Source organism: Podarcis filfolensis (assembly GCF_964270895.1).
Source record: "Podarcis filfolensis genome assembly, chromosome: 8".
Lineage (NCBI taxonomy): Eukaryota > Metazoa > Chordata > Lepidosauria > Squamata > Lacertidae > Podarcis > Podarcis filfolensis.
The window spans coordinates 57,337,729-57,362,720 of NC_139611.1; the positions used below are offsets into that span (position 1 = coordinate 57,337,729).

General features: G+C 48.1%; 2 protein-coding genes and 1 long non-coding RNA gene across 4 annotated transcripts in view; 1 reads left to right on the forward strand and 2 right to left on the reverse strand.

Annotated features, from left to right (window-relative positions):
- The window catches only part of HPCA (hippocalcin), a 28,881-nt gene extending 16,114 nt beyond the window's left edge, over positions 1-12,767 (forward strand). Inside the window, exons 3-5 of the mRNA XM_083625376.1 lie at positions 674-1,072; positions 7,857-7,962; positions 8,876-12,767. Of these exons, the coding sequence (XP_083481502.1) occupies positions 695-1,072; positions 7,857-7,962; positions 8,876-8,973 (582 nt within the window). The 5' untranslated portion in view covers positions 674-694 and the 3' untranslated portion in view covers positions 8,974-12,767. The remainder of the gene's footprint in view (positions 1-673; positions 1,073-7,856; positions 7,963-8,875) is intronic.
- Positions 1-24,992, reverse strand: part of LOC310767883 — a 936,392-nt gene that overhangs the window by 818,172 nt on the left and 93,228 nt on the right. The window lies entirely within an intron of this gene.
- Positions 10,430-24,297, reverse strand: TMEM54 (transmembrane protein 54). Of its 2 annotated transcripts, none has more exons than XM_083625369.1 (6): positions 23,992-24,297; positions 17,424-17,617; positions 16,774-16,833; positions 15,758-15,946; positions 15,188-15,322; positions 10,430-13,199 (listed from the first exon to the last, which is right to left on the reverse strand). In XM_083625369.1, exons 1-6 carry the CDS (start codon positions 24,002-24,004, stop codon positions 13,107-13,109), a joined length of 684 nt encoding a protein of 227 aa, XP_083481495.1. In that variant the 5' UTR covers positions 24,005-24,297; the 3' UTR covers positions 10,430-13,106. The 2 variants fall into 2 exon arrangements, with proteins under 2 accessions (XP_083481495.1, XP_083481496.1); XM_083625370.1 differs by having other exon boundaries at positions 15,154-15,322; positions 23,992-24,262.

Below are 24,992 nucleotides of genomic sequence, written 5' to 3' on the forward strand. Positions count from 1 at the left end.
AGGAGAGTTGCTTAGCAAAAAAATTGTAGGTTCGGCAAAATGGCATACAAATATGTGTATATATTACGAGAAATTTGCGCTAAAATGCTGGTTAATTTTCATGGGACTTTAAATAATAATAAAAAGTCACAAGTTGATGTGGAAATGAAAAACTGAAAGAAACTAAAATTGATGCATTTGCCCAGCCCTAGGTGCAAACTGTCTGCTCATGCAGGGCTCTTTTTTGAGCAAGCCCTAAAAGGTAAAAGGTAAAGGGTCCCCTGACCATTAGGTCCAGTCGTGACCGACTCTGGGGTTGCGGCACTCATCTCGCTTTATTGGCTGAGGGAGCCGGCGTACAGCTTCCGGGTCATGTGGCCAGCATGAATAAGCCGCTTCTGGTGAACCAGAGCAGCGCACGGAAATGCCGTTTACCTTCCTGCCAGAGCAGTACCTATTTATCTACTTGCACTTTGACGTGCTTTCGAACTGCTAGGTTGGCAGGAGCAGGGACCGAGCAACAGGAGCTCACCCCGTCGCGGGGATTCTAACCGCCGACCTTCTGATCGGCAAGTCCTAGGCTCTGTGGTTTAACCCACAGCGCCACCCGCGTCCCTGGCAGGGTATAAATGAATGTTGGTATACCATGGGCAGTCGTTCCATTCCAAACTCCCTCTTGCTTCCTGCATTTCAGTTTTAAACCTCCAGTCCAACCATGGGGAAGCAGAACAGCAAGCTGCGCCCGGAGATGCTCCAAGACCTCCGGGAAAACACGGAGTTCTCCGACCTGGAGCTCCAGGAGTGGTACAAAGGCTTCCTCAAGGACTGTCCCACCGGCATCCTCGATGTGGAGGAGTTCAAGAAGATCTATGCTAACTTCTTCCCTTACGGTGATGCCTCCAAGTTCGCTGAGCACGTCTTCCGCACCTTCGACACCAACGGTGATGGCACCATTGACTTCCGAGAGTTCATCATCGCCCTGAGTGTCACTTCGCGGGGGAAACTGGAGCAGAAGCTGATGTGGGCTTTTAGCATGTACGACCTGGATGGGAACGGCTACATCAGCCGGGAGGAGATGCTGGAGATTGTGCAGGTAACCTTTGGCCCTCCTTCTCCTTCTCCTTCTCCTCCTCCTCCTCCTCCTCCTCCTCCTCCTTCTCCTCCTCCTCCTTCTCCTCCTCCTTCTCCTCCTCCTTCTCCTTCTCCACACAGGCTCTCCAGCTCCCCCAAAACTTTCCTAGCCATGTCCATGAAAAATACCCTGAGCTCCCTCCATTGTTTCCTGCTTCCTTCAGTTCTGGGCGAGGTTTTTGTATTTCTGTCTTGAAGGTTATCGCTTAAGAAAAACCTATCCGATTTCAACATTGATCTCTTTACCTCTGACAGCTTTTGAAGTTGTTATTTATGCAGCTTACTGCAGTATTTGTAGAACTTACGGTGCTTGGTAATGTTGTCCTAGGAGCATTGTCACGCTTTGCTGGTTTTTAATCTATAAAAAAGGACATGAAGGTCGAAAGATTGAGGAAATGTTGCCTAATAGAAAGTGGATTAGTTGGGTGTCATTCTAGAGTGAATATTTTGAATAATTTCTTTTATGTGACTGACAGGCGGAAAACCGGAAGTTGTTTTTATTTCTATTCTAGTCTAGTCTATTTTTTTTCCCCTCTAGTGTTTTCTTTTCTCTTTCTCTCTTTGTTTTTATTTAGATTAGATTAGATTAGTTTATTCTGAAAAAGCTTTAAAAAAAATCTTATTTTTAAAAAGGGATGTGAAATTGGAAGTTGAGAAAGAAATTGTAACACGAACAGATTCATGTTGTACTTAGACACCCCACAGAACTTTGGGGGAAAGTGAAAAGTGCTTATGAGCTCATTGCAGACCAAGCTTATTACTGAGGGCAAGTGCTCCAGCTCATCCACCTCTAAAGCCATCCCTGGGTGTATCAGAGCATCTGACAACACTCTTCCCTCCAGCTGTTTTGGACCACAGTTTCCTGCTGTCTGGGGCTGCAGGGAGTTCCTAGAATCATAGAATCTTAGAGTTGGAAGGGACCCTGAGGTCATCTAGTCAGAGCAGAAACCCAGTCAGAGCAGGCTGTCCATGGGTGGTCCATGCAGAGGTGTCAAAGGCAATTCTGGTGTCTCGACACCAGGAATGAGTGAATGATCCAGATGCACCCTGTGCAGATCCTCAGTCTTAAATCAGGCTTCTGGGAAGGAGGTGAGACCAAAGCAGCAAATCATGCAGAGAAATGACAGGGAGACTCCTCCATGGTGGGAACTCTGGCTCATGGGAGCTCTTTCAGTGATGAATTTTGTCTGGGAATTGTTGTCTCAGGGTCTCAGATAGGCAATGGAAGTCCTAATTGCTTATAGTATACTAGAGGCAGAAATAAGGGCTTGAAGATGCATGTCATGAGGTGGAGGAAAGAAAAAAGCTTTCCCCTGCACTACACTGGGAGGTGTCAAGTGAGAAGAAAGGAAAACAGATGCATTCTCCCCACTCTCCAGAAACATCATCTCCCCCAATATATAGCAACGAAATGCTCATTTTTAGGGTTGGCTGGAGGCTTGAACAGGAGCTGAGAATTCACTGCAGCATTTGATGTAGTTCTCATTTTGGTTGGGTTTATTTCAAGCCGCCTTTCTCTTCCCACCTACCACTCACTGTTTGAAGGGAAGTGTTGACATTGCCTTTTTCAACCCCTAAGATATGTAATGCAGGAGGACCAAAATAGTTCTGGATAACTGGACCCTAAAACTCAACAGTTTCAGAATTTTCCCCTGATTAAAACTGGCCCTCACTGCTTAATCAACCAAAGCCATAGTTGGTTAATGTGCTGATTAAGTTGATCAAAGCTTGCAGTCCTAATTGAAGGAGTGGGCAAATCCAGTCTTAAGGGGTAATTAATCTTGAGTGTGTGCCGTTAGTAGTGATGATTTAATCTATGCTTCAGTTGATTAACGCACAAAGCTTTAAGATATGTACTTAGGCTGTGTTTATCAACAGTATTTGCAGTGGCCCAGAGTAATTCCTTGGAGGTGTGGGTGGGTGGATGACCTGTCAGTGAAGCCCAGGGGTTTTCTCCGGTTTTGTAGACAGGCCTTTCCTTCATGTCTGTCTGCCTCCCTTCTTCTGTTCCACACTCTCTCTGTGTGCCTTTCTCTTTCTCTCCCCCTCTCTCTGTCACTCTCTAAGCGCTGCTGCAGATTTAAAGGAGGATTCGCCCGACAGAGGAGATGGGAGAGCTGCTTTTCATGGAAATTTAATCGGCAAAGGGAGCAGATTAGCTGGGGTGAAGGGTGCGACTGGCTTGCCCCTCATGGATCCCTCTGTGCCAGGGCACTCTGGCAACTCCTCACCCCACCCTTCACTGCCCACTAGACGGGAGGAGGGCAGGAGGGGTGGAACAGCTGTTCCGTTTCTGTGCCACAACAAGATGAAATGAGACATGGAGGCTTTAATCCCGACCAGTGTCAGCAAGTCAAAGGAAGCTGCCCCCCCCCCAATCGGTGATTTGGATGGGAAATTAGGTCCATATTGCAAGATGCAAAGCTACAGACCTCTCAAAGGAGCCCCAGGGCACAGTTGTAGAAGAGTCCATCCCTAATAATTTTGGTAGTAATTTTTCAGAGGGCTTTGTGGGATTTGTCTTGCAGGTCTTCACAGCTCCTCCCTAAGAGATGTCACAGCATCACCTTCATCATCACTATTCCTATTATTCCTCTTCCCATTTTTCAGGAGATGGAACTGAGACTGAGGAAACTAGGGACTTGCCAGTGGGCACAGGCATGAGGCTTGGACCCTGTCCCGCTTTTGCCCCATTCCCCTTGGTGCCTTTTGGTTTCATATTGGCTTTTACCTCATCATCTAGATAAGAACTAGATGTTATTCAGAGAAGGAGCAGAGAGGGATCAGAAGTGCTGAAACATCACATTTCTCCATCCCTTGGTGGTTAAAATTTGGAGGCCTCTTGGGACCCTATGAAGCTACGTCTGACATCTCAGGAATACCCTAAATGGAACTCAGCTGGAAAGGTCTTCAGTAGGAAAGAGGCTGAATTTCACAACACCTTCACCAAGGCTGTTGCAATGGAGGCTTTTTGTGTGTTTAGGACAGCTGCAGTCTGGGAACAGAGACACCCCGAACCCCTGACAGACGAGGCAGGTTGGAGCAGGGAAATAGTGAACCAGAAAAGTGCCATGCACCCCCACATTTCTCCACTTTGTCTCCTCCCAAAACTTCTTTTCTCTTCTTCTTCTTCTTCTTCTTCTTCTTCTTCTTCTTCTTCTTCTTCTTCTTCTTCTTCTTTGTTAAAGTAAACTGCATCAGGGACATTAGTATACACATGTGACACATTAGTGCATACCAAGGGCTATGTACACAAGACTGTTTACTCTGGCTCCAGTGCGCTCCCACCACAGGGGTTGGAAGCTGAGCATGTGTGACATTAGCCACAATCCTGTAGTCTTTTGAGAAATATCCCTGTTCGATACGTTTTTCCTCAAGCCAGCTTTCAGCTGATTTGAAAACACAAACCATGGTTTATGGTGAGGTGTGCATTGTTCAGACAGCTGTTGTGCATGCGCAGACAGCAGCTTTGTCGGAAAGGAGTTCAGGTGGGATTGCAGGTTTGGGGAAACAAATTGGGTCATGCGCATCGAGCAAAGATGCTCCTGCCCCCTTCTCTGGTGTGTACAGCAATGTGCAAATGGGGCTTGTATGCATTGGGGGGAAGCAACATCACTCCATTTTAAGCCATGAATGTGTTCATAGCCTAGATCTCTCTCCAAAGAGCAGCCCTGGTCCTCGGCAGCTTCCTGGGCTGTGCCCTGTTAAAAACAGGCGGTGGAGCTTGCAGGTTCGGTGGGTCCAACTCTGGTGTCTTTCACAAACTGATGCCTCCAAGATGTTTCGGACTGCAACACACTGGCTGATGGCAGCTGTGGTTCAAAACATCTGGGCACCAGGTTGAGGAATGCTGTCTTACACCCAGAAGAGAACCAGGTTTGACTTCAGCCTGCTGCAGCTGTTGTTCTGGTTCTGTGTCTTTCAAACCACAATTTACTTTGAACGTTCCTCTACGCAGCCAGAGTGGGGGAGGCAGCAGAAACCCTTTGTAAATGAACTTGCCTTTGGGGATGCCTTTTTATTCCACGCTGACATGCATTACGGTTGTTTTTGATCCCATCCGGGTTAAAGCACCTGCTTTTTGGGAGAGAACAGGTGGGTTCCCCACAGAAAGCAAGAACTAGTCCAGATTGCTTGGAGGCAGCCGTGAATCTTTTAACTGGGTCTTGGATATTTATAAATTGGAGCTCTGAAGTGTCCTTGGCAGAGAGAAATTGGAGCACCTGGGAGGGTGGCTTCTTTTTTGTGCAGGTGGATTAAAGCTGGGTGTGTTCCAAGATCAGTCGAGGGTCCCATCTACCCATTCCTCTTGAGAGGTAGAAAGAATAACAACATCCCCTTTCAGGTTGAAAACCCAGATCTGTGAAGGATCCAACCATCTGGGGCTGGTGGGAGTTGCAGTCCAGAGCAGTTCAAGAGCACCAGGTTGGGGGAGGCTGACTTCGTAGCAAATGGCTGCCGTGAACTCAGAGGCATCAGTGAGGGAGTTGGTTCAGCCAGGTGTTGGAATCCTGGATTTCAAACCTTTATCCAAGATGTGAGAATTCACTGGAAGGGTCATCCTATGTTCCCTATCTGTAAAATGGGAATGACAAGGGCTTGCAATGATGATTATGATGGTGGTGATGGTGATGATAATTGCCACAAAATAATCAGTGATCAGAAATCCTCACTTATTTTGGTTTGGTTTGAAGTATCATGGCCATTTCATGGTTGGCTCTGGCCCCTGATCTGTCTATCCGGAGGGGCTTTTGTGGAATTTGCTAGGTACTCACACAGGGCAATGAAACATGGTGAGGAGGAGGGTGTGTGCCCTACTTTTCCTGAGGTTGCTTGGAAGAGTAGCCAAGGCAGCTTCCTTAGAAAAAAGAACTCAGCAGGGACTTCCCAGGAAGCATCTTATGAGGTTATGGAAATGCAACACAGACCAGTCACCTTGATCTCTGTGGCAGCTGGCCTGGGGAGTCTGCCTCCCTCCAGATGTTGCTGCGCTCCAGCTCCCAACATCCCTGGGCGTTGACCACGCTGTCTGGGGCTGATGGGAATTGGAAATCCCACACAACATCCAGAGCGTGCCAGGATGGGAACATTTCCTCCCCACCACTTCATACTAGAATTCTGGGTCACTGAGTTCCGAAAGCAAGTCACTTGACTTCACACAACACACATCCAGCTTATGGAACTCACAGCCACAAGGTAGTGGTGTTTGGTCAGTCGCTTAGACTGAGTAAGGGTTTGGCAAATTCACAGAGGATAGCCTTTCTGTTAACAGCTGTCTGCAGAGGTAGTATAGGAGACAGCAGGGGAAAGTGGACGTCGCCTCCAGGTTCTCCTTGGAAGCTGCAGGACACTTCTGTCTCCAGCTGCTGCAGGATGCTGGTGCAATGCCTGTGTTCTTACTGAATTTCCTGCCTAGCTTTATATTGCCCTCTCCTGGTGGCAGGAGAGTATTGCATGTCTGCATTAAGGGTTGCTGCTGCTGCTGTTAGCCTGTGTTTGCCCTTCTGGACTCTGATCTTGCCCCATGCAGGGCAACCATGCAGAAGGGGTGGGGTGGGAAGACTGACAGAGAGACAGAGACACGTCCTCATCTGTCCTTACAGTTTGTTTTCCTCCCCATTGAATCCTGTCCTCAATGTTTAGAATATTAATTACCAATTTCTCCAACCACGCAATGCACACAGCCTCCTGGGAAACAGCAGGCCTGGGTAAAAAAGAAAAGAAAAGAACATTATTTTATACATGCTGCTTTTTTATTTAATCAAGTCTGCTCTCCTTTCTTCCTTGTGGCCTCCGAGCGCTTGGAGATTGCACAAACATAGTGGCATTTCTGTTGACTCTTACCCAGGGGGCCTCCACCACTCCTTAGAGAAGCCTGCCCTGCCCTTGGTCTGGCTGGGGCTTATGGCAGCTGTTAAGCATCTGGCGGGCACAAGGTTGGGGAAAGCTGGCTTAGGGCAAGAGATACTAGGGTGGGGAGAGGATTAGACATGCATTAGATGTGGGAAGCTCCAGAGCAAAACCAGGAAACCCAGAGCTGAGCAGATGGTGCTGGCAGCTCTTGAGTTACCAGCATCGCCCAGCTTGCCCAGACAATGCTGGGGAGGTCACAGGCTGCTCTGGAGGGCCCTGCCCATCAATCCCTGCCATCTGCGCTGTGCTGCTGGCCTGGCACGCAAGGAGGCTGCTGCATTTCACACGCTTTCTTCTGACCCGTGGCAGGAATCTTTGCACAACCTGAAGATCTGAGGTGGGCCTGTCTGTGTGTGTTAGTGTTGCATGGGGAAGGTTGGGAAGGTTTTTGTAGAGTTTCTGGCAGACCTTATCATAGGGGCAGCCAATGTGACGCCCTGCAGATATTTGGGACTACAGCTCTTGTCATCCCCAGCTAGCAAGTCCAATGGTCAGAGATGATGGGCGTTGGAGGGAACCATGTTGGCCTGCCCTGTCTTAAAATATGAATTCAGAGGTGTTGGGAGTGCTCAGCTGCCTGGAAAGGGCAGCCTTTTCCCCTGGAAATATCTTTCCCCATCCCCAGCAACAATTTCAGAGGCTTGGGGGCTGGTTGTGACTATGCACCTTTAAGAGGAGCTGCTTTCTCCATTCTGCATGGCATTCTCTTTATCGATCTGCCGGAAAGGCAAAATAGAGCTCAAGAGGGAGAACTCCTTGCTTAAGCTGACCGTCCCCACAGGGCTGCAGCTCGGAATTTGTGTCTCAACTGGTTCCCTGCTCCTTCTCCACAGGCCATCTACAAAATGGTCTCGTCTGTGATGAAGATGCCTGAAGATGAGTCAACTCCTGAGAAGCGAACGGAGAAAATCTTCCGACAGATGGATACCAATAATGATGGTAAATGAAAGGAGAGAAAGATTAAGAGGCAACCATCATCCTTAAATCCAGAGCTCTTAGATGGAAAGGCAGGCATGCTGATTAAATATATCAGTTGGGGCGGGGAGGAGAGTGACAGGAGGATGACCCACACAGTGATTTGGCAAAGCTGGAGGTCAAAGGTAGTGGGAGGCAGGGAAGGAAAGCCAAGACGCCTTCCTGCTGCAAGGACAGGTTTTAGCATCCGCTTTGCATGCAGAAGGTCCTAGGTTCAATCCCCAAACACATCTCTGTGTAGGATTGGGGAATGCCCCCTGGTCTGAAGCCCTGGAGAAGGAAGATCTCTTCCTGCTAACTCACCTGCAAGGTGGTTGCCACTTTGGGAACAACCAGTCTAGATGGTTTGGACAACAACTCCCATCAACCACTGTGAGTGCAGCTGTGAGATGGATGGATGGATGGATGGATGGATGGATGGATGGATGGATGGATAGCTCTTGACCCTACATATAAATAAAATGCAGCAGCCTAAGGGAAGCTAAGCAGGTGCTCAGGTGTGGTCACTGGCTGACCTTGGAGTCTTGCCATGGGGAAGAGGTAGGGTAATAAACAGTAAAACAAGGGGAGAGGTGACAGGAAACCTCCACGTGCTCCTTGTGATGCTGAAAGATGAAAGGCCAGCCTGAAGAGAAAGGTTGTTAACTATGCACTGGGTTGGACAAATTGGACATGGCAAATCTTTGATCTCAGGGAATCCCATAAAAGGTGGGGCTCTGGGAGTCCTGTGCCTTCTCTGTGTGTGTGTGTCAGACACAGGTGTATCAGGTATGGGCCCTGATCCCCGGTCTGCCGCAACCAGTCCTGAGCCCGTGACGTTCTAGGCTCCCTTCTGGACGGCGTGTTCATTTTGCTCTCCCCTGTCTTTCCTCCCCAGGCAAACTGTCCCTGGAAGAGTTCATCAAGGGCGCAAAGAGTGATCCTTCCATTGTGAGGCTGCTGCAGTGTGACCCCAGCAGCGCCTCCCAGTTCTGAGCACCCCCCGCCCTGTCTTCCCTGTGCAGCAGCAGCAGCAGCAGCAGCGGCAGGACAAGGCGGCTTTTGGAAGCGGAGGCGGCACCACCACCACCACCTCACTTGGCTCACGGTCTCTCCCCTCCCCCAAGGAGGTGACCAGCTTCCCGGTTCTCCCCTTGGGGTAACGGACATGTCCCCAAGGAGGCAAATGGCACTGCCAACGTATTTCTGTCTTCTGACTCACAGGTTTCCTCTCTCCCCGTCCCCTGAACACTGTAGTTGTGTGTGAATGTGACACTGATGTGGGGGGTGGGGGCTCCTGCGTGGTCAGGACAGTGGCAGCAAGAAGGTGGAGCACACAGGCCAGCTCATTTCCTGAGGTGTTGGCATTTGGGTTTTGCAAACTGTTTTCCACACCTGACTGCTGCTTGTGATGCACTATAACTGTGACTGCATGTGTGTGTGTGTGTGTTTGTATGTCTTTAATTACAGGAGCAGAATATGCTGCCTGGGGTCCAGTTCAGCCTCCTGAGAACCTTGCACTGTCTCTTTCTGTAAAGCAAGCCCTCTAGGATTTGGGGCTGCCAAGGGAGACTCTTGGGAAACTGAATGAAATCTCAGAAGGAAGGAGGCGATGGCGGGGGGGGGAGAGATGTTAAAAGATACGATGGGACAATGAGCAGGACTAACAGTGGTCATTTGCTCAGTACTCTGTGTAGCTGTTGGCTTCTCAACCCTGGCTAGGAGAATATATTACGTATAAAACAGCCGCTGCCAACCTGGTTCCCACCAGATGTATCGGACTACAATTCCCATCAGCCCCAGCCAGCACCTGTTGGCTGGAGCTGTTGGGCGTTGTCACCCAATACATCTGGCAGGCACCAGGTTGGTACAGGCCAATGTAATATAAGCACAAATATACACGTTCACATCATTTAGGAGCATCTCTTTCCAGTATAGAGCTAGTATTTTTCACCTACACTACATGCAAACCCTGGTTGTTGTCTGATTCACATGGAGCAGTCTCACACTTTTCAAGGGTGCTTGAACGCAAACAATCCTGTCTCACTGAAAGGTGCTGGGCCTCGATGGCCTTCAGGTGCCCGCAGATCAACATATAAAGAACCTGAGAAGGAATCACACATTGACAGCATGTAGGGCAATTTGTTTAGTTGGTTCATTCGTAACCCACACCTTCCTTGCGTGTTTGTTTCAGGAAGGGCAGGGCGTCATCCTTGACCTCTGTTCCAAGCGCCACTGAAAGGAATAGCCCAAGCCCCCTTCCTTAAGCCTTCCCACATTTGTTGTCTCAGGGGGCACACCTTAGAGCACCTGGTGCAGTCGGGGAGAGCCCCTCCATCGGACCCTGAAAAGCTGCAAGGGACTCATCAGGTCTCAAGGCTGCCCATAGAGGAACAGCTACAGAAGCCAACCCCTCAACAACCAAGGCTAAGCATTCACATCCCTTCAGCACTTTCACATGTCTGTAGTTTATTTATTTATCAGTTTTATTTATATCCCATCTCCCTCTCTGAAAGATGTCCAAGGCAGTCAGTTATCAACATAAAAACACAACAATATCCAGTGTACAATAATAATAATAAGAAACCCCAGAGTCATACAACTCCAATGCCTACCCCCGTCCAATGGCCTGGGCAGATAAAAACGTCTTTAATTTCCTCTTGAGCACAACCAGTTAATCCTTCACCACCATCCTTGTAAGGTAGGCCAATCATTTCATTCCCTGTATTAGATTGGAGGCTGTGAGAGAGCAATGACTCCGTTAAGACCAACGAATGGGTATGAGATTTGACCCAGGGTATCCATATGCTCAGTTGGTTAAGAGCCTGGTGCTGATAATGCCAAGGTTGCAGGTTCAATCCCTGTTTGGGACAGCTGCATATTCCTGCATTGCAAGGGGTTGGACTAGATGGACCTCAAGATTCCCTTCCAACTATACAATTTGATACACATGGATGGCTCAGATTCAGCTGGCACTAATAAGAGAGTATTGAGGCTTCAATAAACAGACACGTTGTCCATGTTGCATGTTTCACCATGTGGGGGTGCCAGGCCCTACATTGAGCTTCAGCGAGGCAGTTCCTGTTGCTGCATTGTGGGTGAGAGATCGGAAGCAGGCAGCTGGGCTACTACCTGTGCAGGCTGGCCAGATCTGGCTGCCTCCCTTCCCGGCCAAGAACCACGTAGGGCTTGGCCACACAACCCATGGGTGTGTGCTTTGCAAATAAATAAATGGGCAATCAAAATCTGTTCCTTTGCATACATGTGCCTAGTGAACACCCACCCACATTTCTGCTTCTATGGAGTTGGGCTTTTATTTCTGCTCTTGGGGAGGGCAAGCAGGGAGCAACAATTACCAAGAGCTGAAAGTCCACTTTAAATGAAGGCTGGGGTTCTCAGGCTGTGGCTGCAGGAGACACCGTGGGGAGAGGCAGCAGGTATGGCGTGCCCAGATGAACCCCAGCCTACCCAGGAGAACTGTTGCACTAATGAATCAGTCTGTTCTCCCCAGACCACTCACCCCAATGGTCTTCCGGCTCTGGAATGCCTTCTTGTTAACCCACCCATCTCTAGAAGCATAGAGCATGCCCAGACAACAGCTTTAGACTCCACCCACCACATGAGCACTGAAGTCCATTCTTCCCTGCCCTGCTATTTCAGTGAGTATTTGCAATTGGTGGGGAGGGGGCTCAGTGAACATGGGCTTAGAACTTTAGCAGTAGGTTGGGGAGACTGTGCTCCTTGCATGACAAGCAGGATTAACTGGGTGAGGAAATGTGAAGGCACCCCAGTCAAATACAGTGAATGGTACAGCCCACACAACTGTTTCTGAAATGGAGGGCATCATCACAAGCTTGCTGTCCAGCTCTACTATCCAACATGTGATGGAATGTTTTATGCTGTTCTGCGTGGATGAATAGTAGGAAGCTAAAATTGGGGGTTGGCATTCAGAGGGGCCCTGAGAAATGGTGCCCTTTGCAATTGACTCCAAGGCTGGAAAAGAAGCAGAAGGAGCTGTGAGGCAAGAGGAAATGGCCAGTGGGGCAGAAGGTGGTGAGGTTTGGCACCGGTTGCCATGGCCTCTGCCAACCTGGCGCACTCCAGATGTTTTGGACTACAACTCCCATCAGCTCCAGCCTCATGCAACCATATGATGCTGAGGCTGATGGAAGTTATAATCCAAAACATAGAGGGCACAAGGTTGGCAGAGACCAGTGTACAACTTGTTTAGCTGATTAATTAGCTGCCTCTTAACCTGTCAATGGTTAAATTAATGCATTAAATTTAAATTTCCCAATCTTCAATGCAGATGGCCCTTCTAACATACTGAAGGCAGTATCAGTTTAATTTACAATTTCACAAACAAATGCTACCACGTCTTCTTAGAAGGAAAAGGCCGTCTTCCATAGATCCGTTTCCGCTGCCTTCTAAATTAATGCAAAATAGCTTCCAAGAATCGCAGTCCCGCCAGTCAAAATTTGTCCCCCCCCCCGATTAGTCCAAGGGAGCATTCGTTGATCAATGCCATCCCACCCACCACCCTCCTTCTTCAAAGAGGGCTGTTTGCTCACGACAGAGCTCCAGTCCCCTTTTCTACCTCAGAAATGGCTGAGAGTATTGCCACCCCTCCGCTCTGGAGAAGAACCCAGCTCCACCCCATTGCAGAAGTGGAAGCATCAGTCCTTCATCCATCCATCACAGGAGTGCATGCAGGAAGCGGGAGGGGGAAGGGAACCACAGGCTTTGTTTGTTTTTAATAGCTTCAAAAATAAAAGGTTTTTTTTTTTGTCTCAGTGCAATGGCCCGCAGAGTCATTTCAGATGCTCACGGGAGCCACGTGGGCCCAGCAGCTCCCTTCGTTCTGGAGGAGAGGAGCGCTTGGGGTCGATTTCTCAGCACAAAGCACCAGAGTGCTAATCAGAGCAGTAAAAGGTTTGGGCCTCAAGGGAGGCCACTGTTCTCTCGCTTCTGGAGCCCAGTTGCTAAGCTTTGGGCCTCGCCCACTGCGGAGAGGAGCACGAGGGGCCACGTCCATGCAGACTGGAGCGAGGCTGGACCACGAAGCAGAGGAAGCCACCAGATGACACGGCAAGAGCAGCCGCAATCTGGGCGGCGGCAACAACTGGCCTCTAGAGCCGCGCCGTCTCCATGCGGTCCAACCTCAGGAGATTGTGGCCCTCGCAGCTTTCTCTGGTCTCAGGCATGACAATCTGCAGGGACACCTATAAATCAAAAAGGCCGGAATTAACAATAGTCCAAGTGCGGCAAAGCCACTTCAAGGTCATTTCTGTTTCTCAGAATTAACGTGTTGCTGCTTTTTAACCACACAAGGGAAATCTCACAGAAAACAATTGCTCACCGAGGGTGTAAATACTGAAGCTTGTCACATGAGGGAACAGTCATCACATGGCAAACTGGGCAAGGGGGCAGGAGGAGTTCATCAGATCAGGAAGTTCACTTGTCTTGACAGTTAACAGTTCATGGGTTGGGGGGCAGTTTGTAGATAACAGACATCTAGATCATTGGACCACATTCCTTTGATTAAAACTTTAATGAGTGTTTGGAACAGATCCCATTGGCATTCATCAGAGTAAATATGGCAGCTAGGTCAGCACAGATGTCTGTGATGTGCCGCTGTCTCATATTCAAACAGCTCTTCTGGGGTCAGTTGAAGGTGCTTCCTTTTCTGCCACAGTTTCCCCATGCAAAAAGAGCTTTTAAGCCCTTTGCCTTGATTGCAGGGCAAGACACACTCAGGACACCAGCTCCAGAATGATAGGGATACTTCTGCAAGATCTTGCAGGAACTTGGGACAGCACTGGAAGAGCGTCCCCAAAAAGGCCCACCAAGAGGGCCTTGTGCCGCCCCCGCCCCCTGGCAGCAAGACGGAAAGCTTAAAAACACTGCCATTCCTGCATTTCACTCGTGCGACTTCAGCCAGCCAACCTTCAACCATGTGTGGTTGAAATAATGCAATTTAAATATGCATAAGATGCAGTTGTGCTATATCAGTTGCTGGGAATCACAGCAGTCAGGCGCTGCTTTGTGGGCTCCCCCAGAAGAGGCAGGATGGGCCCCCTTTGGCCAGATCCAGCAGCCAGGTTCTTCTTATGTGCCAAATCAGGTCACAGTGTCACTGTCAGGGTGGTGTATATGGAGCTGGCACACAGACACACTGATGCACAAATGATAGAAAGGTTCTGTTATTGGCAGGTATATTGCAAATTAGGTACGGCCAGAATTAACAAGATGCAAATTTACCAATGAGTTGCAAATTGCTAATTATGTGACACTGGCCAAATTATTCAGAGGTGGTTCAAAGGCCCCAGAGGGCTTGAATTTGAATATTTGACAAGATTCTGACAGGCGTAATTGGATCCAGGAGTTTCAGGGTCCCAGCTGCATCAGAGGAGAAGGCCAGCGTTAAGAGCCTTGGCTGCCCTGCGGAATTGCTTTCAGTTTGCAGAGTAAAGGCTCTGCAGACCATTCGCCTACCATCTGAAGCTGCCACCATTAACTCGGTGCCCTCTAGATGTTCTGAATAGCAGCTTATCATCAGCCTTAGCCAGCACAGCCACCATCACTGGGGCTGATGGGGAGCTGTAGTCTGAAACATCTGGAAGGCTTCCAAGCTGGCAAAGGCCAATGTGAAGAATGGAAGCAGGCAACTGACATAACCAGAGGGGCTGGTGGACTCCCAGCAGCCAACGAGGCCAGTGGGTTAGGGTTAGAATTGGTGGGGCCCAGCAAACCCTGGAGGGCCACAGATGTTCCCTGCATTGTGGCATTTATTCGCTTATTCATTGCATTTATTATACTGCCTTTCTGCCAAGGCACCCTGTGAGGTTAAAAGGGTTAAAACAAATGATATTACATGTAAAGTTGGGTGGGGAAGGGGACAGTCCGGCTAGAACAGTCCCAGTATGATCTTCACCTGCCTCCCTCAGTCTCAGATCTTAGATCCTGCCTCTAATTTGTTTTATTACACAGGTGGGGCACCTCTGGCCCTCCAGATGCTACTGGACTGTCATCAGCCCACCTTAGCCAACAATTGGGGGTTGTAATCCAGCAACATCTGGAGGTGAAAGGAGCTATCAGAATTTGGGAGTGGTGGTAGAGTGGGGGAATCGCACAACAAACCCTTCTGCAAAGTACATGATCAAAGGAGACAAGAACCTGAATCAGGAGGGTGGTGCAAGGAGATTTGTACCTTCTTCTTGCGTGTCCGCCTGTGACACAGCCTCAGATTCAGGAGCACAAGGGTGACCAGGAAGCATCGAATGCTGAAGATGATCTCTATGGCATCCAGGAGGAAGGAGATGCCCCAAAGGACCAAAGCAGAGCTCTGTGGGGAGGGAGGAAAGAGGGTGGGGGGGGGCTTTAAATTTTTGGAGTCAAAACCCAATGCCTCATAGAGCCATGAAGGCAGGACCTCCGGATCACCTAATGCAGCATTTGCAATCAACCCATGCAATCCAGGGCCAGAGTATATCACAATCCCAGATGGGGCAACAAGGAAATGCAAGAGATGACCCAGCTAAGGTCTTGCATTAGCTGAATGAGTGTGCATGGACTCTAGAGACTTCTGCAAACTGCAGAGGATCCTCAGCAGGAAAAAGGAACAGCATTAAAGTGTCCCTAGAGGTTAGGAACTAAACCATGCTAGAACCCTAACGTTACACTAGAAGCTTTTTATAATCCCGCCCCCTCCATCTTAGCACCTCTCCCATTGCTTCTTCCAAGAGCTCCCTCGTGGCAGGAGCCCACTTGGCAGACTTACATAGACCCGGGTGGGGTCAAAAGGGCACTCGTGTGCAATCTGGATGATATCCACGTTGGCAAAGGTGCAACGAGCCAGGAGGGATCGCCCGTTGTTGATGAATGTGTAAATGATGGCGATGGCCAGCCCCACTGAGCAGAACAGCGAGAGGAGGACACTGCTGATGCTGAGGGAGAAAACGGCCCATCTCTGCAATGGAGAGAACACAGTGGTGGGTCTGCTAGTCAAATAGGCCAGGCACACATGGCTTGCTGCAGCAGGGAGCAAGGGGTCCAAATCTCACCCAAAGTCACCATGGGAAAGGACACTCTAAGGTCGGGGGGCATCATCTGGGAGCTGAGCAGAGAGCTCAGGTTTCTTGGACACCCACAAACTCCCAGGAACATGCAAAGTGTTTCTTTCACTGTTGTGTTTGGGCTCTGGTATCCATTCAGTCATTTATATATTTCTAAAGATTTGTCGACAGCTTAATCACCACTCTCTCAAAGCCAAATTGAGATGCCAGGCATTAAACGTGGCACACCTCAAAACCTGCAGCCTGGCTTCTATGCCCGTCCCCTCCCCAAGCCAAGCATCCCCACACCGAAATTGACACAGCCACCATCCCAGAAAGCGGGTCGTGTCCCCCCCCCCCGCTCCTGGAACAGCCCCAGGAAGGAGTCAAACAGATTGCAAGGTAGCAATGTGGAAACCAATCATTCTTGGGTGGGGCTCTTTACTCCCCCCTGATTCTTGAGCTGCAGCCAGTGGGGATATTTTACAACTTCTGAAGCTATCAAACTTTCCATGCCATCATCTCATCTCCTGGGTGGGGCAGGCAGCTGAGCTGACAGTAACTTAAGATAGGAGAGTACTTAGCTGGGGGTGGGTCTCATGAAAAAGAGGGTCCCCTGCCTGAAGGTCAAGGCTTCGATAAACAGCTGGGTGTAACTAAGAGCCTTGAAGGGCTCCTCCACTCGGAAACATGACCCGCCTCTTAAGGGAGATGCCTCTGCTCCAAGAGAGGGGTTTCTTACCAGCGATTTCCGGGATACATATCTGGAGAGCACAATTGCTGCTATTCCGCAGGAGATTGTCTGCAAAGGGGTGACAGATGACAGGAAATAACACACTGCAAAGAGTTTTACAAGGTTACAAGCTGGGCTGTACGTGTGGGAAGCCAAATCCCCCAAATCCAAATGGTGCATTCAAGGGGCCATATGTGCGAATAAAGCACATTTGAGAACTTTGCACCATCTATTTGCACGTGGGGGACTAAAGAAGAGGGCAAAAAACAGTGCTCCCCCAATTTTGGCTCTGGCCATTCCCACAGTAGACCAGAAGCCCCCAGCCTCAACAGAACACAGGTTCCCTACCCTAAAAGCAAATCATTTCCTCCACCATAAGAGTATAGCATACTCTTTATATATACTCTTTATATAGCATAGCAACCATTTACTTGTATGGAACCAGAAAAGGGGTTGACTCAGCTACACCATTGGGGGCGGACTGCACTGCAAGATACTACTACTACAGATTGCTCTCTGCCCACCATATCCCAAACTGGAGCACATTTAGTTCATTTCCTAGAACTTCAAGGGCACCCTCTCTGCCTTTGCAGAGCTGGCCCCGAGAAGCCACGTCAGTCTTCCCTCCTCCAGCAAAGACACTGCAAGGAGAGGCGTACCAAGATGGCAGAGATCACGGTCACAATGTTGGAGATGGCGTACTGCAGGGAAATGGTGTCATGCGGGTTGGCAATGTGCCGCAGCACCGTCCCATGGACCAGAGCGCTGGTGATGAAGTTTAGGTGGCCAATGACTATCAGGATGAGTCCTGTTTTCATCAAGAGCTTCTGGGCGCTGCTGGAGTCAAGGTGACCTGAAAGAGAGGAAGGCGAGGTCTTTCTTCCAGGACTGAGTCTGGCTCACAAGCCACTCTATCACCTAGACCCAGAGCATGGAATGTTGCAAAGTAAAACAAAGACAGAGGGAAATTATTATTTATTTCATCCTTATTGCCCTACCCTTCCTCCCACTGGGAGCACAATAAAAACAAGCTAGTTAGAAAATTTAAAAACCTCCCCCTTTCCATGCCAGGCATCGTCTCCCTCCCCATGCCAGTACTTACCCTTTCTCTAAACCAGGGGTCAGCAAACTTTTTATGCAGGGGGCCGGTCCACTGTCCCTCAGAGCTTGTGGAGGGCTGGACTATCTATCTATCATCTATCTATTATCTCTCTATCTCTCTATCTCTCTATCTCTCTATCTCTCTATATCTATCATCTATCTATCTATCTATCATCTATATCTATCTTCTAAAAAACCAAATTGCTATGCACACTGCGAGGGGGGCAAGTAGTCCTCCACCACACACACACACACACACACACACACACAACCCAGCCACCTTCTCGGTTTGCCGCCTGCCTCATTCGCTGAAGGGCTGGCAGCGGTGGCGCGAAACGAATGGTCTTCCTCCCCACCTAGAGAAAGCATCTGGCTCCCAGGCCTTAGTTTGCCGACCCCTGCTCTAAACCTTAGTTTAGAAAGTTCAGGTCCCAAGCATCATAATCTTCCCACATAGGGAGGGAAATTTCTTTCAGCTGCTTGATGGCTGCCTTTGTTGTCCTTTTCTGCCCTTTCCCCAATTCTACAGTATCCCTTTTGAAAGGTCCCAGAACTATATACATGGAGGACGCCAAGTGTGGCTGTGCCACAGATTTGTATAAAAGCATCACGTGAGTTGATATAACGTGGCAGTTTTATGTTGATCCTTTCCTAAGAATCCCTAGAATGGAATTTCCCTTCCACACACCCCACCTCCAGGCTTCCATGTGCTACAACATTTTTACCAAGTTTTCCCGAAGTGATCCCAAGAGCTTGTTCCTGCTCTGTCACTGCCCCCTTAGACCTCCAAGTAAGGTATATATATGTGAAACTGGATGTCTCTAAAGCCCACTGCTTTCTTCCTCTCCTTTCTCTGCAATGAGGGCCAGAGCAATTGATAGTTTCTCCTTGCTCTGGCAAGCAGATAACGAGGCTTTCATTATCAACTTATTTTATTAAACCCTGTCCTTCCAAAGGAGCTCAGGGTGGCAAACACTTCAGTAATAAAAAAATACTTTTAAAAATAAATAAAAACATTTAAATGAAGCTGAATGTTGGAAGATTCAGGACAGATAAAAGACAGCTGTTCTTCATGCAGCTCATAATTAAACCATGGAACTTGCTCCCACAGGAGGCAGGGATGACCACAAACTTGGATGGCTTTAAAAGAAGATTAGATAAATTCATGAAGGAGAGGGGTCTCCATGGCTGTGCTCTGCCTCCACAGTCAGCAGCGTTAAGCCTCTGAATATCAGCTGCTGGAAACCACAGGAGAGGAGTGTTGCTGTGGCTCTCAGGTTCTGCTTGTGGACTTCCTATTGAGGATCTGGTCAGCTACTGTGAGATCAGGAGGCTGGACTAGATGGGCCGTTGGCCTGATCCAGCAGGCTCTTCTTATGTTCTTGTCTTTTAAGCACAAACTGCTTAAAACATCTAAAACAATACTAAAAAAAAATAAATCTAAAAATTTAAGAACAGATGTGACAAAATCATGTGGTCTGGATATGTCCTCTGAAACAGGAGTTTTCAGCAAGCATCTAGAGGAGCACAGGAATGGCACTTCCCCAATGTAAATATTTGATTTGTTAGTCACCTAAAACAAGGTAGGTCTCTAGGCAACCTACGATCAAGTTTTAAAATTACAAAATTGCTTTAAAATGGCCATGAATTTTTTTTAACAAATCAATATATTAAACATGGAAACATCACCAACCTCCACAAGAAAACAAAGAGGTTTGTGAGAGCTTAGCACAGTGGAAGTCAAGAGAATGAGGAAACTAACCAAGTAGAGGCTGGGTACTGCTTCCTTTTTCTTTGATGGTGTTACAGCTTCATGCCCAGCATGAATTGTTTGCATTTCCAGTTAAATTCTAAATGCTCCATTTAAGCCGCTGAAGGTCTTTTGCTAAAGTTCAAGGTGTTTTACAAGTTGAGCCTACCAGTCAGAAGCAAGCACCGCTGAGCTTAAGGGAGTTTACTCCCAGGAAACCATACACAGCCATGTGGACTTGCTATAGAGCAGTGTTTCCAACCTTGGGCCTCCAGCTGTTTTTGGACTACAACTCCCATCAACCTTAGCTAGCAAGACCAGTGGTCAGGGATGATGGGAATTGTAGTCTGAAAACAGCTGGAGGCTCAAGGTTGGGAAACACTGCTATAGAGCATAAAATAGCTAAATCCATGGATCAGCACAGCTGCTGCCTGCACTCCTTGGTGTGTGTGTGTGTGTGTGTGTGTGTGTGTGTGTGTGTGTGACTGCAGGAGGTGTCATGATGAGCTCCTGCTCTTGTACATGAGTGGTACAGCCCAGCAACCCAGTGCCATGGACTAGTGGGCAATAGTGAGTCACCCTAATACAGATTCTGATCTGCCTTTGGTGGGAACTAGATGTGCAGGTAAGCAGATTTTTCTTAACGGTGACAAGGCAAGCCACACACCACAAGTTCAATGCACAGGGCTCAGGATTCCTCAAACTGTGGGCCTTGGGCCACTTTCAGGTGGGCCTCAGCACCACAGCCTGTTCAGGGCCTCCTCACTTGCCCTGCCAGAGCCTTTGGGCTGGACCAAAGCCAGCCTCTCCTGCTGTGTAAAGGCGGTCCCTGGGAGACAGAGAAGTTCAAAGGGGAAGAAGAAAGGAAGGTCTCCTTCCTTTGAAAGGGTCAGAGGTGCTGAAGGAAACTAGAAAGCGAGAGAAAAGCCTAAGATTGAAAATGCTATTCTCATACAAATTTTCAGAGCACTTCACAGCTTAAAGCCAAACAAAGGGGGGTCCAGGACAAAAGCAGAATAAAACACAAGCTTTGGAAATAATAAAATCAATTCAACAACTTCCAAAACCAGCAAAACAATTTTATCCAATATAAAAATGATAATCCATAAATGGTTGAGGAAAGCCTTCCTAAATAACAAGATATTCAGTAGGTGCCTAAACATCAACACTCCAGGTGCCTGCCGGATTTCAGCTGGTCATTTATTCCAGAGAGCTGGAACTCAGACACTAAAAGGCCTGTTTCTAGTACAGGCTAAATGCAACTCTGGGGCAAATGGCACTCTCAGTGGTGCCTCATCTGAGAAACACAGTTGCTGGGCAGCAATATAGTGGTGAGGAGGAAATAGATAGAAATAGAGAGACTGGAAATAGAAAGAAAAGAGGTAAGAGGGGAAAGCTGTTATCGGAGGAAGAAACGCATATAAAAGATCAAGAGAAGAAAGGCACTGGCAGAAAGGGTTTTTTTGGGGGGTAGGGATAAGGCACATGTGGTAGGAACATGAGTAAAAAATACTTTTACTAGTGTGGCAAACACAAGGGCTATAGGGCTTTCCTGGTGGTGGCCCCATACTTGTGGCCCCACCTTACTACAGAAACTACGAAAGGCCCTTTCAACACACACATTCAAAACAAGCCACGAGGGCCATTTTGTTCCCTTCTGCCTTTGCTTGACAACATTTTAATGCCAGTGATTCTGATTCTTATGTTTCTAACCCCTCTCCAAAGTATTTTAATTGTATCTCCTTTGGTTGCACATCATCAAAGCCCTAAGTGATGGAATATAAATAAATACTTTAAATAAAGAGCTAAAACATTGCAGATTTGGTAGGCTCCTGATTACCAATGCCTATGTTGTGTTTCAGCTGGAGTTACCACAGACACATACAATATCTCCTGAAAATCAAGATGAAAACAGGACAATTGGAGGGTAAAGCATCTCCTTTTAAAGTATTCCAGGGAAGGAGGATCTTGCTTGCTCTGACCGACAGTCCCAACAGCTGCTGCCAGTCAATGTAGACAGTACTGAGCAAGATGGACCACGAGCCTGAGTCAGTACTAGACAGGTTCCTGTGTTATGTTCTTATAGCTCAGTCGGTAAAGCCTTAAACTCTTAATCTCAGGGTTGAGGGTTCAAGCCCCATATTGGGCAAAACATTCCAGCATTGCATGGGGTAGGACTAGATGAGTCTCAAAATCCCTTCCAACTCTATAAATCTATTATTCCTACTGGGGAGCCTGGGGTCCTGCAGATAATATTAGACTCCAACTCCTATCAGCATGGCCAGGGATGATGGGAGTTGTAGTCCAACAACTTATGTAGGGCTGCAGATTCCCTAGCCCTGGGCTACATGGACCAAAGCTCTGGTGCAGGAGACTATTGAATGGCTACACCGACTCTATGGTGACACCATGCTAACTCCCAGAAGCCTCAGCCAGGCAGATGGAAGCTTCTGGCAATACAGTTTTTTAAAAAATTCCTGTAAGACCATAGAACAGGTTTTAGGGGACCCACTTTTTGCTGATTTATCACACTATTTGCTTTCTTATGGTGACTTTGTACTTTCATTATATGTTTGGAGAAGGACAGGACAGATATGAGACTATAAATCAAGATACACAATGTACTACCATATGCAAAGATATACAAATTGTACCAAAAAATAAAACTTTTTCTATTTCCAGCCCCACTGCATCTTTGCCTATTAACAGCAACCATTTATCTTGCCAGATTGCTGGTGTAGTGCCCAATATACAGAATGATATACATTTCATTTACTGAAAAATGCTGGATATGGGAAGGGAAGGAGCAACACAACAGGTTAACAGTTACAAGAGTCAATGGTTAGAAAGGCAAGTTAACCTAACTCAGATGCAGGAACAAGTTTGGAACCATTCTCAATATTCCCCTGTGGTGCTTATCTGCACCTATACAGTATTTGCACTGTGCGCATACTTTATTGCTCTTTGGACTAGGGCACAGGGAAGGTCTCTCAGAGGCGTAACTGTAAGCTAGGCCGATGTTGTTCAATCTTGGGTGCCCAGACACTGTTGGACTCTCATCAGCCCCAGCCCCCAAAGCCAATGGGATTATATGAGTTGGCGTTGAACTATATCTGGGAATCTAAGGTTGAAAAACCACTGGGTCAGGCTGTCAGGTGGCAGCTGGGAGTCACCAGCCACAGCCTGACAAAAGGCACAGCTCCCAGACCTCAGGCGTTCCAGGCCTGAGGATCAACACTTCTCTTCCAGAAAGGAAGTGAAGGAACCTCAGTGGCTGTTCGTGGGGCAAGCTCCTCTTTACCACAACTGTGTTGCAGAACAGAAAGATGCAGAGCCACCTTCCACAGATCAAGGCAGAGAGACAGAGACAGAGAGAGGAAGTGGGGAGACAGACACCTTTTCAGAGGGAGAATTTCACACCATTGGATCAAGGGTTTATGGAAAACATTCAGGCATGTTGACTCAAGCTCCATAAGGAAGTCCCAGCAAGGTGGCATTTCCTTTGGAAAACAAGTCCGTGTCTTTAAAGATTAACCACTCGTTAAACAGCAAACAGCAATCAAGGTCATCTTCCTGCTAGAACATCCCAAAGTCTACAGGCTACAAGTAGGGTTTTTGGGTGGGGGGAGGGAGGAGAAGGTAAAATTGTAAAGGACATTCAGCATGCTAGTGGTTTAGACTCTCGTTTTTTGCTCTTGCAGGTCAGTGTGGTAACCGGTGGAGGCAGGTACTTCTCAAGAATATGTTCTGGAAATCATCTTTGTAGACAGGTGATTTCCCAGGGCGCACAGTCTTCCTCCCTGTTTTCTTCACTTGTCAACATTTCACTTAAGCACCTTAGGCACAGGTGCCTGCCTTTTGGGCAGGGGGAATTATGAAAATTTGTAAAGTCCCATGTGTGCTGATGGTTCTAACTAAAGCAGTTTTTAAAGAACAAAAACCACCAATAGCTGAAGAAGAAAACAGGAGTTCCATTTTTATTCTACTAGCCAGCCTTAGGCAAATCACTTTCTCAAACACTGTGCCTTGACCTCATATACGACTGAAGCCCATGATCCCTTTGGATGCCACAGAACAGCCTTCGCCAACTTTGTGCCCTCCAGATGTTTTGGGCTGCAACTCCCATCAGTCCCAGGACCAGCACAGCCTTGCTGGCTGACACTAATAGGAGCTGTAATCCACTAGCCAGAGGGTGGCCAGGTTGGCTGCCAATGAAGATGCTGAGCCAAACCTCTTAAGCTGTGTTTGGTTGCATTGCGGGACACTTGGCACTGTTGCAAGGAAGCCTGACGGTACTGATATCTTTCTAAGGAACGGAAGTGCCAAGGGTCTGCCCTGCCCCGCTTGCCTTTGACTTTGGAGAGGAGCCAACTCACCCAGCCGACACATCTTTGCAGTTTGGGATCAGGCCATCAAAATACATGAGTTAAAGTCCTCTGTTCTCGTTGTCTCTGCAGAGCACCTGGGAGCTGGCCTTGTTGCAGCTGCAGCTGCCTTGGCACTTCTTGACCATCCACCTATTTCGCGCTTCTTCTGGTGCCGCCTGGCTCTCAGCATCAACCCTCCTCCTCCTCCTCCTCCTCCAGCCCTACAACTGCAATTTGAAATCAGCTCTTCCTGTTTGACCAGCTCTCCAGGCTCTAGAACAAAGGGCCAAACTCCACCTTCTCCTTCCCGCAGGAAATGTGATTCACCTCCCAAACCCCACCCACTCTGGAGTTCCTTGCTCCAGCCTTCCTGACTTGCTCCCCAGGTATGTCAGCTTGACTTAACATGCTCAGACTCCAGTGGCTTGTCTGATCTAAGCTTCCCACCCTGCCCCCTCTGCATGCTTTTCACTGCAAGAGTTTTGGTATTTATTTCTCTCCCTCCCATCTGCAAAACATTTGAGACAGAAAATGTGGCTTTGAAAAGCTCATGTGCATTCCAAAATAGAATCAGGAGTGTCATTCCAGAGCAGTAACTTGAATATCTTTTGATCAGCCCTGCATTTCAAGGTGCCCAAACTTGCAATTCCGGATGTCACAAATTCGAAGGCAGCAGAGTCAGGTGCACAACAATCTTTCTGCAGGTCTATTCTTAGGGCCATTGGCTTCTTGGATTCACTTTGCTGTAGTGCCACCACCATTTGCCAGACAAAAATACACACACAGCAATTTGTAGTTCTTATAGTAGACTACGCAGCCAGCACTGCTCTCACAGAAGCCACTTGGTCCCATTCCTCACACGCTCTGGAAAACCAGACCATAGTGCCCACCTTCCAACCTCCAGAAGTGCTTTCGAGTCAGAATTTCTTTGTGAGGATTCATGCAATTGAGTTATTGTAGCACCTTGTGCATTTCGTTTTCTGCAACTGTGCTTAGAGGAAACTGCATAT

What these genes read in the sequence shown, in the direction of transcription:
- TMEM54 (XM_083625369.1), bottom strand. An exon ending in ATGTATCCCGGAAATCGCTG is followed by an intron (nt 15,947 to 16,773) that starts GTAAGAAACCCC and finishes TCTCCATTGCAG; the next exon opens with AGATGGGCCGTTTTCTCCCT. An exon ending in TTGACCCCACCCGGGTCTAT is followed by an intron (nt 15,323 to 15,757) that starts GTAAGTCTGCCA and finishes CCCTCCCCACAG; the next exon opens with AGCTCTGCTTTGGTCCTTTG.